The 16,163-nt window shown below is 35.5% G+C and overlaps 1 protein-coding gene and 1 pseudogene across 1 annotated transcript; both read right to left on the reverse strand.

Annotated features, from left to right (window-relative positions):
- Positions 1-997: 997 nt before the first annotated feature.
- LOC131605891 (uncharacterized) lies at positions 998-2,934 on the reverse strand (annotated as a pseudogene).
- On the reverse strand, positions 2,620-6,420 carry LOC131603600 (uncharacterized). The gene is made up of 3 exons (XM_058875965.1): positions 5,826-6,420; positions 4,514-4,820; positions 2,620-3,491 (listed from the first exon to the last, which is right to left on the reverse strand). Exons 2-3 carry the CDS (start codon positions 4,574-4,576, stop codon positions 3,045-3,047), a joined length of 510 nt encoding a protein of 169 aa, XP_058731948.1. The 5' UTR covers positions 4,577-4,820; positions 5,826-6,420; the 3' UTR covers positions 2,620-3,044.
- Between the last annotated feature and the right edge of the window lie 9,743 nt (positions 6,421-16,163).

Raw genomic sequence — 16,163 nt, forward strand, 5'->3', positions numbered from 1 at the left:
AACAACATCAATAATAAATCTATTACGTATTTATCTCAATAAAAACAACACCATTTAACATTCAATCTCAGTCTAAACAACAACTACAACAACAATAATAACATTCACTGCTAGAAACTTCGCCTTTAATGACCGAATTATTGACCGAAAAATCTCTAAAATAGGTCACTATAATACAATATTAATTGGCAAGGGAAAAATTATAGATATAAGATAATCATTTTCAAAAGACAAGATCTATCTATAAGTAAGATAAAAACACAAAATTACTATTATAATAATCAATATAATGAAAGAAGATATATGAAGCTTACAACACAATTTTAATTGGCTCCTAAGCGCAACTGCTTTCCAATTCGATGATTTTGAGAATATTCTCGTCGGAGGTTCACTAGTACAAAAAAGTTAATTTACACCCGTTTTATATTAAATTTACACCCATTATTTTTAATAAAAATCGGGTGTATATCCACCGGGTGAGAAATGTCAAACGAATTTACTCCCATTATTTTTAATAAAAATCGGGTGTAATTACGTTTTTAATTACACCCAATTTTAATTAAAATCGGGTGTAATTACGTTCTTAATTACACCCTATTTTAATAAAAATCGGGTGTAATTACGTTCTTAATTACACCTTATTTTAATAAAAATCGGGTGTAATTACGTTCTTAATTACACCCTATTTTAATAAAAATCGAGTGAAAGTACGTCCTTACACCCTATTTTAATTACACCCTTTTTAATAAAAATCGGGTGTAAATACGTTCTTAGTTACATCCTTTTTAAATATAATTTACACCCTTTATGAATGAACAAATTATATTATATTTAATTTTATTTACACCCTTTATGAATGAACAAATTATATTATATTTAATTTTATTTACACCCTATTTCATATGCTACATTGCACCCTATTTTAGTTATCTCATTTCTTCATATTTCTTGTACTAAGAATAATATTTCAAATACTAGAAAATCATAGACATAAAAATAATGAAGAATTATGTATTAATCAAGAAAAGAATATCAACATACAATCCAAAAATGTATTCCCTGGTTGACAACTACTAACAAAACTGATTAGATAACTGAATCAAAGAACAACTAACAAAATCATATATTTTACATGAAGTCCAAACAAATTCACAAAAACCATCTAAGTCAAAAGCATGTAGTCAAGAAGAGGCCGAACAAACTTGTTGTGTTCCAATGACAACTCCACCAATTCCACACTGTCTCAGTTTCACTGCTCAAAAAGCAAAAAGAAAATAGCTTAGAAGCTTGCTGAAACAGAAAACTTGTTTGTTCCATACCACTAAAATATGCAACGAATATATATTCAGCAATAATGAATAACCAAAATTAATGTAAACCATTATCTATATTCCCCCCAAGAGAAAAAATCATCTCACCATGTTGATGTCGGTTAATATTATGGTACCTGATTCAAACCTTCCAAAGTCACTTTCAGAAGATGATAGCTTACAACCTGAATCAGGCAAAAAACCATCCATCAATTCGTGCAAAATCTTGCAGGCCAAGCCGTTGAAAGTAGTGCAACAGGACAACTATCTGAACTAGATCCTACATCAAGGATGATGGTTGTAAACTCCTTTCGTCCTTCAAGAAATATTTCTACCAGCACTTTATCATCAATTCCCTATCACATTCAAAATCAATGAAAATACCAAAAGTTAACATATGTAATGATAGAGAAGTATGATTCTAGTCAATATATTTTCCTAGATTTTCTTTATATCTTTCTATTTGATTTTTCTGCATATTCATCAACAGAATTACACAAGTGTCTGCTCCTATTTAAGTGGCAAATTAACTAAAAATACCTCAGACATAATTGAAATCCAACGACGTGCTTGCGTGTGTCCTTGGCGATTCTGTTGTAGTTTCAAAATGAGATGAGTGAAATCCAAAATAAAAATTGACACCCTAAGAAATGAGTGAAGTGTCATCAGAGTTGGATTCTGTGGTAGGATCTGCAGGAAAAGATAGATAGTGATACCTGATAAGCCCTTAAATCAAACTTTCCCAGCTTCTAGCTCCAATAAGGTACCAAGCCACAGTGTGCACTTCCACAAACAGGATCCTGAAAGCAAATATGAGTTATTAACAACACTATCTCAGACTGAGTTATTAACAACTTAAGCCATAATTGAAAATTGTGAAATCAAATTGTGTAATCTAAAGTTAAGACACAATAAATATTTTAATCTAAAGTTAATTCACTGGACGAATCATGCCAAATCCTCAAAATGTTTAGGATGCTAGTATTTAAAATCAGAAGATAAAATGCCGGTATCTTTCACCAATTCCTCTTGTGCTGAATTTGGAATGACCACCAAATTTAAGAACATCTCCTGATTCTAGAACTACATTCTCCGCCTTCTCCACATCCCTTTGATCTCCATAAAGAAATTCTGCCGAATCACCAATAGAGAAGGACACAACTGGCAACCCTTTTCGAAGACTTTCTTTGCTTTCATCACGATCCTGCATTAAGTAGTATTAAAATGGAAACAAAAAATGTAAATTGCTAGCAACAATGTAGTGTAGCTAACCTGATGAAGACCAAGCCTTCCAGTAGTTGAATAAAAATTGAAAATGCATATATCAGGAGTCATTGAAGGTAGTATATCCTCCACATAGCTTATTCCATATTCCCGATTATACAGCTGATGTGCTTCTTGTATAGCTCTTATAACCATCTTACTAAAGTAAGAAGGAATACTCGGCGGCTTGCTACCATCAATTAACTTGAGGATCCCAATCCATACCGAGACACATCATCATCAATCTAAGTTTGGCTCCATCTGCATAGCCTGGTTGATAGAATCCCCCAGGACCGAGACCAAGATCGCGACAATTTTTCACTATTTCTACCTGAAGTTTTTCAAGAAAATGTCGTAAAAAAGAATTAAATCAAGCACATATGAAACAAATAAGTATTCCAAAACATCAGGTATCTGTTCATGATGTGTTAAGTGATGTTTGAGAAGAACCATCCCTGGCCTCAGTATCACTCAATTTGTTCCTTCCTCCTGCATCTCAAATTCAATGCCATTTTCCTCGTTATTTTCGAGCGGTGCAGCTTCTGTCAAAGTATAATTTCTTTTACCCAGAAAGCATATGTCATTGTTAAATTTTCTTTGCATTTTATTATATCGTCTATCGGTTGATGCATTATAATCCTTCTTCCAAAAATGACTTCGATGAGGTGATTCATTATGGTGCCTTGTGAACTTTTTTTTCACTGACAATGTCTTATTATCGTCTAATTCGACGCGATTTCTCCTCTTGAATTTACTTTGTTCATAATCAGTACTAGTTGCTGGAGAAGGTGAATGATTGTAACTAGATATACACTCAAGGAGTGCAAGTGCAGTATTCTTTTTCTTTTTATACAGCGGTACAGAAATAGTGCCCACCATAAAAAATTCCTGTTCGTCATGAGAAATATCTGATATAACCTGAAGTAAAAATATATACACTTATTTTTAGTACCAATGCATAAAAACGTAACAAATATTTCTAAATTGTTTTACCGAAACATATGTTTATATGGGCTTGCATAGTTTTTCTCTCCTCTCTTGTTTTGTTGCATCATAAATGGTGTAACTGCATAATCATTGAACTCGATACATCATTTGACATACACTCATATTCACTTCTTCAATAGGCCAATAGTGTTTCTCTGGTTTGAGAAGTCAAAAGTCCAGAACAATCATTTATCTGTACATAAATCTAAACCTCGTAATTTATTATATTATACTCTTCACTTCTGATACTATTATAGTCCAGCATTTACATGCGGAAACATATTTGTTCGATGTTCTATTGGTAAATAGATATGTTTGTAGTTGAACCAATATGAATATAAACTTAATTATGCTATCAAATGCCCTGTCCTTAATCACTTCTCTTACCAAATGTCTAACATAAAAATATGGATGTATGAATTGTTGTTGTTTTTATTGATATACTATTATTTATTGTAATCAGATTTGATTTGATAGAATCATACTTACGTAGATTATAACTCAAATTAGATTCTAGTACCAAAGACATTTTATATATTTGGTGAGATATATATGTGACGAACTGCACATCAGCAACAACTAGTTTTCTTGTTGAGTAAGAATATAATATTGTTAGTTAGTTAATGATTTTTAATTCTTAATTAAAATAATAACGTTGTCTTTTCTAAGACTATAAACTTAATTTAAAAAGAATTGGTTTTGTTATTTAAAAGATAGTGAAACATTTTGTTGTCCACTTGTTATTTATTTTTGTGAAATTTTTTAATATTATTATTGTTATTTATAGTAAATAGCATATTCTATATTCACACAAGAGTATGCAAGAGATCCACCAAATTTTGTGGCATATATATAATAATACTGTTACAACAACTACACCGCACACACCAGAACCTAAAAGCAACGTCTGTGGTAGGTGGTGATAATTTATTTCCAAGACTCGTAAATCTTACCTTCTCCAATGGATATGCAGTTTTTCCACATGTAGCACACTTCGCTTGTGTCCCAGAAAACATGCCAGCAGCAACATTCTTTGTTAAACAAGAATCAACATTCTTTGCAGATGACTTGATTTAGATCTCAAGAGTTAGATGCCACGAGGAGATAAGAAGCAACATTCTTTGCAGATGACTTGATTTAGATCTCAAGAGTTCATGATAGTGATCCATCATCTCAATTTTGTTAGATGACCCAACAATTGCATAAGTATCTCCAAGTCCAACATGGAGAAACCTGCAACTAAATGACAAGGCTTCCACCCTAAACAAGAAATTGGGTCATCAGAACCTAAACAAACATCATTGAGATAACAACTACTCCTAAGAAGAGAATTACCTCCTAGGCCATATGAAGGAAATATAGGACTAGAATCAGTACCATCATTCAAGAAATAAAGTTGGTATTATTTGTTTTAGATGAATTTGGATAAGAAAGACTACAAAAAATCAAGCTATTCTCAACGGTGCTGATTCACACAACCATTAATTAGATACAAAACTTGCCAATTTCAATGGAGCTGATTCACATGAACAAGAATGAATCCCTTAATTGACTAACTCCTTTAAAATACTCAAGATATTTTCAACAATGAAAACAGGACATACCATACCAAAAAAACTAAGGACAATCTTTTATTTTCTTATTCCTAAAACATCAATAGGGAAAAACTATTGCAAATACACCAGAGAAAAAACTATCATCAATGTCACTTCATAGGCCTATAAATAGTGGGTATCTCTAGCAACACTTAAACTAGTATCCTCCTTAAGATAATATCGGTAACCATTTTAAGGTATGCATTCATTTTTACTCAACACTAAATTTGATTTTAGTGTTTGATGTTGAATATTACAACTGAGTTGAAATCAACAGGGATATAACCACAATAAGCATTCATTTTTTTCAGCTGAGCCCTTAACTAAAAACAAATTTTAATTTCCATTTTACATCAAAATATCACAAATTAGCATATATCTTTGTCCAATTACAATTTTATTTTAATAAATAGAAGTTATGTCAGCACATAAGAACAACAAACTGTAGAAATCAAAGGAATAAGCAAACATGGTAGGCACTCCTTCACGCGTCCAATTGTATTCTAGAAAACAATATTTATTCCATACCCAGATTTCTAAAAACAATATCTATTACATACCCTAATTTCAATTGGATCAAGAATGTACACAGTTATTAAAAGAGTCTAAATAAATTTTTCTAATAGGAAAGTTAATTTGAATCAACGAACATATTTCAACAAGCACTAACCTCATTTACATATTGCAGAAGATGACAAATATTTACTAAACTAATGCGGAAGAGAACTGATGAATAAAGAGATGAGCCATGTGATTTTGAGATAGGTTTTATGAAAGTTGAATCAGAGTCTGGTTTGATGCCTCAACAGTTTGAGAATCATATGATTGGGTGATGTCTCAATAGGGTTTGATAGAATTGGCTAAGGCATGAAAGGAATAATTGAAATCAACATTGATGAGCCGATCAGGTTTTACAAGTATCGCAGTTGAAGAATGGTTTCAGAGGAATCAAAGTCGATGGAGGGTTTTAGATGAATCGAAATTGATGAAGGGTTTGAAAAGAATCGAAGTCGATGAAGGGTTTGAAAGGGGTCGAAATCGAAACTGATGAAGGGTTTAAGAAGAATCAAAGTTGATGATGGGTCTGAGAGGAATCGAAATCAAAACCGACGAAGGATTTGAGATGAATTGGGGGAATTGCGCCGCTGTTGAATCTGCTTGATGGATGGGTTTTGTGTATGGAGTGATCTGAATAGTGACGCAAGTGAAGTTGTATGAACAGGATGATGGGTTTTGTTTAGATGCGTCAATGCGAATGTTTGGATATCGTGGATATATCCATTTGTGGTGTCAAGTTGAGTTATAAAATTAAATAATTTTTTAAACAATTTAAATTTACACACGTTTTAAATTTAATGGGAGTAATTGAAATCTGATTATAATAATATTTTTAATTTACACCCGATTTTTAATAAATAGAGTGTAATTTGTCACATCTTAGTCTTTAAAATGAAACTTTATTTACAAAATTGCCATTACGTTTTTAATTTACACCCGTTTTTAGAATATCGGGTGTAAATTTTTAAATTATATTGTTATTTTTTTACTAGTGGTTGGCTTGTTCTTGACATCAGTAGAAGTAAAGTGAAACCTATGAACAATTAATAATCCTTTGTATCGATTGACAGAAATGAAAACCACAATATAATGACCCTTTGCGTCTTCCTCATCAATTAACCTGCAGAAAGGAAATGAAATCCATCATGACCGTTTTCCTTAATTTTTATAAAACAAAAGAGAAAAGGTTTTGCAATGGAGGACAAGGTATTTTTCCGACTTCCTATTTAACTATTACAATTAGTTTTTTCAGCTAATTATTCTTGAAAATTTTACTTAAAAACTAAATAAACCAAATAGCAATCTATAGAAAACAAATCTTCTAAAGAAAAACTGTATGAAAAACATATAATAATTAAGTAAGAAGACACCGCTGACTTTTATAATTATTATCTTTTGTAAAACAACTAACTCCCATCTAAGTGGAACATGTTTAGAAGAGGCTACCTTTGGATCATCCAACTTATACTACGAGTTTGAAACATTACAAACAAAGCTAAAATAATGCTTCGAGTAGATAAAATTAAATATGCATATGATGATGAGGTGATAAGAACATTGCATACACATTGCAATATTTGGTGATGTTTATAATTGTAATTCGTGATGGTTATGATTGTATTGGTGATGATTGTGAGTGAATTATTAATAACTAATATGAACGGTAATTGTGTGAATATGTTACTGTTGGTTTAGTATTGTGGTACTTTTCGTTTATCGTTTCCACAGGGATTATTGCGATATCACTGCCGTTCTATAGTTTATTTTGTCGTGAGTTAAAGTTATCATGGGGTTTGGTTTTGATTCTGGTAACATAATTTTTTTAATCTTAAGCAAGAAATGCTAAACTTGGTATGTGGTTTTAAAAGATGGTAAAAGAATGTCAAGATTAGATTTGTTTTTGATGATTTGCTTCTATCGTATTTTCTTGATCAAATACGTGAACTCATGAATGATACATATAATCACAATCCTCTCAATATGTTTCATGTCTAAACCATATTGTGAAATTTGCCATTTTGATCCTTAAATGATCTCTCAACCTAACTATCAAAATGACAACACTCAAAGCTTAATATAGGTAAATATCAACTCACAAAGCTATTTCTAAACTTTACTTGTTGATAGATAAAAAACCTAGGTCAAGACTTGAAAACATTTTCTCAAATAGAATACAAATCTCATCACTAAATAAACACAAGGTTTTTTACCATATATATATCATCACTTGTTCACATACAAAAGATCAAAAGAAATACAAACTAAAAGCAAATCATCTACCTCTAATCTTGACACCAAGAAGGTTTAGCCACCCATTTCCATGGTGACTTGAGTAACAAGCAAACTATCAAGCTTTATGAACATCAAGATGGAAGTCTCCAAGATTGATGGGTAAAAACTTGAATTCTACTAACAATGGAAGTTTTAGGGTTTTCTCACTCCAAATGGTATATTTTGGTTCAAGAGAGAGAAATTAAAGATGGAATGGTTCTCAAAATATCTAACAAGCACTATATAGCATGGCACATCAGCCCAGATTCGCCCGGCGGAAGAACAGCTTCGCCGGGCGAAACCCACTAAACAGGCCACGTGACCTCAAAAGTACACAAAAGAACCCCAAAATAAATATCTTCTTCCGCCCGGCGAGACAGATGCTCCGCCGGGCGCTCCAGAGCAGAAAGATGGCCAAAAATTGAGTTGCTTCGCCCCTGGCTCGCCTACCACTCGCCGGGCGGAGCTTCGCTTCCAAGCTATTCGCCGGGCGAAAACAAGAGGAACACTGACACCTTCAGAGTTGCCAAAATCCTCGATTCTTCGACTTTTTTCCCGATTTTTCTGAACATTTGCTATCACCAATAACTGAAACACTAGAAAATAGATCAAAATACCAAATATTTACATATGACAAAAATCACTTATTTACATAAGCTATTCTTCTAAAAACATAGAAAAAGGGGTTAAAAAGTGCCTTAAAAACATACGAATAGAAACAACAAAAGACACTCAACAAAATCTCCCCAACTTGCATCTTTGAATGTCCTCAATCAAAGGAAAATTTTTAAAAATTAAACCAAAACAATTCAAAGCACAAAATCAACCGAACAAAACTTGAATGGTTCAAACTCGACAAGTGCACGCCCAAGGCAACTTCATAACTTAGATAGATAGATAGCACTATAACGAATTAAACCCTAAACACAAACTTCAAAATGCAAATCTTTGCCATAACATGCTCATGTATGAATCACCTAAGTTTCTCACAAAACAGGGATTATACACAATATAAACAATGGACAAAACACTCTCGCTAATAACTATATTAACATCCAGAACAATTCATACGTTCATCTCGACATTTCGCAAAAAAAAACATGGAACAAAGATCACAAAGGACTTTTCTCGGTTGTAGCTTGGCTTAGGATAAAAAGGAAAGGATAATATATAAGGCCATTGAAACGAAAATTGGTAAGAAACAAGAAAAACAATTCTCAATCTGATAAATTCATTCTTGCTCAATTCACAACTTCTCACAATTCACTTCCTTTTCTTACAATGCATCTTCTCTTTATTTTTTATATATATATATATATATATATATATATATATATATATATATTTTTTTTCATTTCTTTTTTTTTTTTTTCAATATATATATATATATATATACATATATTCTTATAATCATGTATTTAAAAGATGCATTGCCCACCACACTTTCTTTCCCATGGCAACTTCACAAATAGGAACCACTCTCCCCAACTTCACACTTTTCTATCTCAAGAGACGAGAATTGCTTTTCAAAGTAAGATAAAGGTTCAAGGGAAAGTGTTTACACAAGAAAAAATATGAGAATGAATCATCATTGACTAAATTTGCTTGATCAACAACACAACTACTAAGTGGTAATCTTAATAATTTGTTGGCATGCAATGGATTCATTCACACAAACTTTCGGCTCAAAAAGGTTTACAAATGCGCACACACTAATTCGGTTAAATGAAGCCTTTTTGGAATGGTGGTTTTCCTCAATAATACAAACAATGCCTTGATCCCTTCAAAGTTCCATAATTTCAATTGAACACAAGATTTGGCATGAATCGAACGAGTTAAACAATATTACTAGACATCACAATATTTTGGTGAACAATGGAAGCTACTCACATTTATGGTTAAGTCCTAATGATTCACACTTGAACATATATTTACAAGATGATGCATATCACGAATTTGCATAAAGCGTTAATTTAATTATCGTGTTATCATTCTACAAAGCGATTAAAGTAATACCTTCTATGCACACTTTTGAGGATCTTATCATCACCATCCACACTTTTGAGTTGACATATATATTTTTGTTTTTTCTTGCTCCTTGCGGAACCAAAATCTTAACAATCAAACTAAGAAGCATCAGATTAAACTAATATGTACAAAGCTAAAAATTTAAACAACTAAAATATATAAAAAGAAATCCACTAAAATTAACTAACATTATCCAACAAAACATGGCCAAGCGCCAACAACCAAAAGTTATCAAATACTTAAAACATAAAAAAAAACTAAGACAAAGACAAAATAACTAGCAAACTCCTAATCAAGGATGTCATCACCAATTTCATCACCCTCTGCATCAGCATCATCCACCCCCTCAGAAAAGAAAGGCCTGCCCTCAGGCCAATTTGCATAAGCAGAATAATCCTCGCAAGAAGGAAAAGGAGGGATCTCACCAGAAGGTGCAGACTGATGTAGATACAACTGCCTCATAGAGTCCATAAGGAATTCACTGGACCTCCTTCCAGCCTCAAGCGCATCCCAAGTATAATTAAAAGATGCTCTCAACCTCGGATCCCAATCTTCATAATCCAGAGTCTCACCATGCTCACCTGCAGCAGAGGACTCACCAGCTTCCTTCTGCTTTTTCTTAGCAGCCAACTTAGCATTACAGTAGCGGTTGATGTAGATATCATCAACCACATCTCTTTTCCTTTCGTTCACCACACTTGGAAAACGAACACCCTGCTTTTGACACAAAGAAGTAATCAAACAAGGAAAAATGATAGGTGCGCTAGAATGTACCCCAGGAAGACGAGTGTTCTCGATGAAGATTTTCATCTCATTAGCAATTATTTTAGCAACGTCGACCGTCTTGTTTTCCAAGATGTGATAAACAAGCAAAGCCACATCAAGAGGTGCCGAAGACTTATGAAACCTAGGCCTTATGTTAAACACAATCAGAAGAAGCACCGCCTGCGCCAAAGGAGTCATATCAATCCTGTTGTACCGAATCGGCTCCTGAACATTGTTCAACTCCACCTGCTTTCCCGGTTTAAGGATCACACGAGAAATTACTTCCTGGTTCTGATGAGTTCGTCGTGCAACAGAAAACTCATCAGTCTGGATATTTGGATCAAATGGATTCCAAGGATTGCCAAGGAGCTCACTGATTGCATTCGGCGAAAAATCGATCTCCTTACCACGAACAAAAGACTTGTAAGAACACAACTCATCCTCTGGTTGAAGTGCATTAGCATAAAACTCACGGACAATTTCATAGTTTATGCAATCAACCGGAGTGAGCAACCTTCCCCACTTCTTTGCATTGAAAATGCTTGCAATCTCCTTGTAGCTTCCCTCAGTGTCAATCAGAAACTTCCTCTCCGCCAAAATCTTTTTCTTTTCCAGCATTGGCATACGGTCCTTGTGGATTGCACTACGAAAACGCAATGCATCAAAAGCTCTTGGCGGAGGATTTGAACTACCAGCCGCAGTTGCATCCTTTTGAGACTTGGATCGCTTCCTTTGCCTGCTAAACATCTGCACAAAAAGAAGGAACCACACAAAACAAGCCACCAAAGATCGTTAGCACAAAACACACCATAGACTGTTGGAACTAAAGATAAATTGCAGGTCTGGAGTGACTCGCCCGGCGAGCCAGAATGCTCCGCCGGGCGAATCGAGCGAAACAGGGCAACAACACCAGCAGAACAAGCATCTTCTCCCAACACCAATCTTACTACACTCTATGGAACTTCTATGCACATCTAGACAACTCTATTTCATCCTATTTCAACTAAAGGTTTTCAAAACCCTAACTAATTTCATTTGTCTAGTCTAGGTCAAGAACACAAAAGAGAAAAGAGAACAAAGAGACAAGAAATTACCTTAGCTTTTCAATTGAGGAAGAGAAGGGCAAGAGAAGAGGAATGAGAGCAAGGCAAGGAGAAAGTAACGGCTAGGGCAACACAAGGAAAGAGGGGGAACGAAATTTCAGCAAGAATGAGGTCAAGAGTGGGCCTCACTCATTTAGCCCCCTTTCTGCAGCCCAAGCACGTGACAATCTGCCACAGAAAATACTCCTTCGCCCGGCGAGACAAATTGCTCCGCCGGGCGCTCCACACCAGAACCAAAATTTTTTTTTTAAAAGATTACAGGTCTAGGCCTTTTCTTACACAACATTCAAATAAGATTTTAAAGCTAATAAAACAACTAAAACAACAGTAAATACTTACAATGCCGGGGTGCCTCCCGACTAGCGCTTTGTTTAACGTCGGTCAGCTCGACGGCTATAAGTGATCATGGATCACTAAGAGCAAGCACCTTTGTTTCTCTATTAAACTCGCACCCACGGTACACTTTCAATCTTTGCCCGTTAACAGTCCACGTTTCTTTGGATTTCGGGTCTTCTACCACAATCGCTCCAAAATGCTTCACCTCCTTGACCAAAAACGGTCCAGACCATTTTGACTTCAATTTTCCCGGAAAAAGTCTCAAACGGGAATTGAAGAGAAGCACCATTTGACCAACTTGGAAATCTTTTTGCCGAATTTTGCTATCATGATAAAATTTTACCTTTTCCTTATAAATTTTGTTGGAATTGTAGGCATTAAGTCTCAATTCATCCAACTCATGGATTTGAACTTTCCTTTTTTCACCGGCCAAGTTAGGATCAAAATTTAAAAGCTTTAACGCCCAAAAAGCTTTGTGCTCCATCTCAACGGGTAAATGGCAAGTTTTACCATAAACCATTTGAAATGGAGTTAAACCAATTGGAGCCTTATAAGCGGTACGATACGCCCACAATGCGTCGTCAAGCTTTTGAGACCAATCCTTTCGCGAACTTGACACAGTTTTTTCAAGGATCCTTTTAATCTCACGGTTTGAAACCTCAGCTTGGCCGTTGGTTTGCGGATGGTATGGAGTAGCAACCTTGTGCCTAACTCCATATTGCTTCAACACTTTTTCAAGTGGAGCATTGCAAAAATGCGATCCACCATCACTCACCAACACCCTTGGCGTACCGAAACGCGAAAAAATATTCCTTTTCAAAAATTTGATTACGGTCTTACCGTCAGCTTTTGGTGAAGCAATCGCTTCCACCCATTTAGACACATAGTCCACAGCGACCAAAATGTATTCATTGGCAAATGAGGATGGAAATGGACCGACGAAATCAATTCCCCAACAATCAAACACTTCCACCTCTAGGAAGCTTTGTAGAGGCATTTCATCTCGACGACCAATTCCACCACTCCGCTGACAACTGTCACAACTCGAAACATAACGATAGGCATCTTTAAACAACGTAGGCCACCAAAAACCTGCCTGAAGGGCTTTAGTTGCCGTACGTAATCCATTGTAGTGACCACCATATGGTGAATTGTGACAATGCCACAAAATACTTTGAGATTCCTCACTAGTTACACACCTCCTTAAGAGATTGTCACTACTTAATTTGAAAAGATAAGGCTCATCCCAAACGTAAAAGTTAGCATCGGATAAAAACTTCCGTTTTTGGTTCCAAGTAAGATCTTCCGGTATCCACCCGGTAGCTTTATGGTTAGCCATGTCAGCAAACCAGGGTCTAACCTCTTGGACCATAAATAGTTTCTCATCAGGAAATTCCTCTTTGATCTCACTTTCAAATTGTGTTACCTCGGTATTCACCAACCGAGATAAATGGTCAGCTACCACATTTTCAGACCCTTTTTTGTCTCTTACTTCAAGATCAAACTCTTGAAGCAAGAGAATCCACCTAATCAGCCTTTGTTTTGAGTCCGGCTTAGGGAGCAAGTATTTGATAGCTGCATGGTCAGTATAACACACAATTTTGGAACCAATCAAGTAAGAACGAAATTTCTCTAATGCAAACACAACAGCAAGCAACTCTTTTTCGGTAGTTGCGTAATTGACTTGCGCTTCATTTAAAACTTTGCTTGCATAGTGAATAGCATGAAAAATTTTGTTCTTTCTTTGTCCTAATACGGCACCCACCGCATAATCACTCGCATCACACATGAGTTCAAAATCAAGCGACCAATTAGGAGCGACGATTATGGGTGCGGTTACCAACTTTTCTTTAAGCTCTAGGAAAGCATTTAAACAGGATTCATCGAAAAGAAATTCAGTACCTTTGTTGAGTAGATTACTCAACGGCTTTGCCACTTTGGAAAAATCTTTGATAAATCTTCGATAAAACCCGGCATGTCCTAGAAAACTACGGATACCCTTCACATTCAATGGAGGAGGCAACTTCTCTATAACTTCAATTTTTGATTTATCCACCTCAAGGCCTCTTGAAGAAACCTTGTGGCCGAGCACAATTCCTTCAGTAACCATGAAGTTGCACTTCTCCCAATTGAGGACCAAATTTAACTCCACACAACGACTTAGCACGGTATCAAGATTTTTCAAACATAAATCAAATGAAGCCCCAAAAACCGAGAAGTCATCCATAAACACTTCGATGCACTTCTCAATTAAGTCAGAAAAGATAGCTTGCATACACCGTTGAAATATTGCCGGTGCATTACACAACCCGAAAGGCATTCGCCGATAAGCATAAATACCGAAAGGGCATGTGAAAGCGGTCTTCTCATGATCCTCGGGATTGACTACAATTTGATTGTATCCCGAATACCCATCTAAGAAACAATAAAATTGTTGACCGGATAATCTCTCGAGCATTTGATCCATAAAAGGTAAGGGAAAATGATCTTTCCTCGTAGCTTTGTTAAGCTTACGATAATCGATACACATCCTCCATCCAGTCACAGTTCGAGTAGGAATTAGCTCATTCTTCTCATTTCGAATCACAGTCATTCCACCCTTCTTAGGCACCACATGGACGGGACTCACCCAAGCACTATCCGAGATCGGATAAATCATCCCGGCTTCTAACATTTTCACTACTTCCTTTCTCACTACTTCTTTCATCACCGGATTCAAACGTCTTTGTGGTTGAGCCACCGGTTTAAAGTCGTCCTCCATCAAAATCTTATGCATACAAAAGGAGGGACTAATGCCTTTGAGATCGGAAAGTGTCCATCCCATTGCTTCTTGGTTTCTTTCTAGGACCATAAGTAATTTTTCTTCTTCAACCTTAGAAAGGGCGTTGCTAATGATAACCGGCTTGTTTGCATTCTTCTCAAGGAACACATACTTCAAGTGAGAAGGTAACACTTTCAATTCCACCTTTGGTTCTTCAACTTCAAGCTCATCTTTCAACTCATCAATTTGAACTTCAAAAGGATTCATCTCATCACATGCCTCAAGATTTCTCAAGCAATCTTCAATTTCCTTCTCTTGATCTTTTGTAAGCACTTCAAGAGCTTCCATTAAAGTTTTCTCAAGAGGATTAGTCAAGTGCATTTCATTCTCTACTTTCATAATCGCTTTTTCTGTGGCATCGATTCTAAAACAATCATCGTCATCACTAGGATGCTTGATGGCTTCAAAGAGATCAAGACATAATTCTTCATCTTGGTACCTTAATTTCATTAAGCCATCATCAATATCTATCATCATTCGGGCCGTCTTCATAAAAGGCCTTCCTAAGATCAATGGAATCTCAGGATCTTCTTCCATGTCTATGACAATAAAATCAACAGGATACCAAAATTTGTCAACCTTGACAAGCAAGTCTTCCGCAACTCCATGAGGATGAGCTGTGGATTTATCCGCTAATGATAACGTCATTCTTGTCGGCTTCAAATCGTTGATTCCTAATCTTCTCACCATAGACAATGGGATCAAATTAATGCTAGAACCGGTATCTACCAAACCTTTGCCTATGTGAACATTTCCAATAGACACCGGTAAGGTTACCCGCCCAGGATCATTTGATTTTATCGGAGTAGTGCGTTGAATTAATGCATTACAACAAGAGCTCACCGTTACTACCTCCGGATCCAAGAATCTTCTCTTCTTAGTGATGATGTCTTTGATGAATTTTGCATACATCGGCATTTTCTCTAATGCCTCAGAAAAAGGAACATTGATTTGCAACTTGCTAAAAATGTCCAAGAACCGAGCATAGTGCTTTGCATCTTCTTTCTTTGACGGACCGGGAGGGTAAGGTAATTTCTTCACTTGTATAGAATCATCCACCTTCTTCTTTCCCTTTTCACTCACACTCAATTTTTTTCTCTCTTTTTCTACAACTTTCTCAAGAGTT

Source organism: Vicia villosa, linkage group LG5 (assembly GCF_029867415.1).
Source record: "Vicia villosa cultivar HV-30 ecotype Madison, WI linkage group LG5, Vvil1.0, whole genome shotgun sequence".
NCBI lineage: Eukaryota > Viridiplantae > Streptophyta > Magnoliopsida > Fabales > Fabaceae > Vicia > Vicia villosa.

What these genes read in the sequence shown, in the direction of transcription:
- LOC131603600 (XM_058875965.1), bottom strand. Translation starts at nt 4,576, where the DNA reads ATGTTTTCTGGGACACAAGCGAAGTGTGCTACATGTGGAAAAACTGCA. An exon ending in CTGCATATCCATTGGAGAAG is followed by an intron (nt 3,492 to 4,513) that starts GTAAGATTTACG and finishes TTTTTACTTCAG; the next exon opens with GTTATATCAGATATTTCTCA.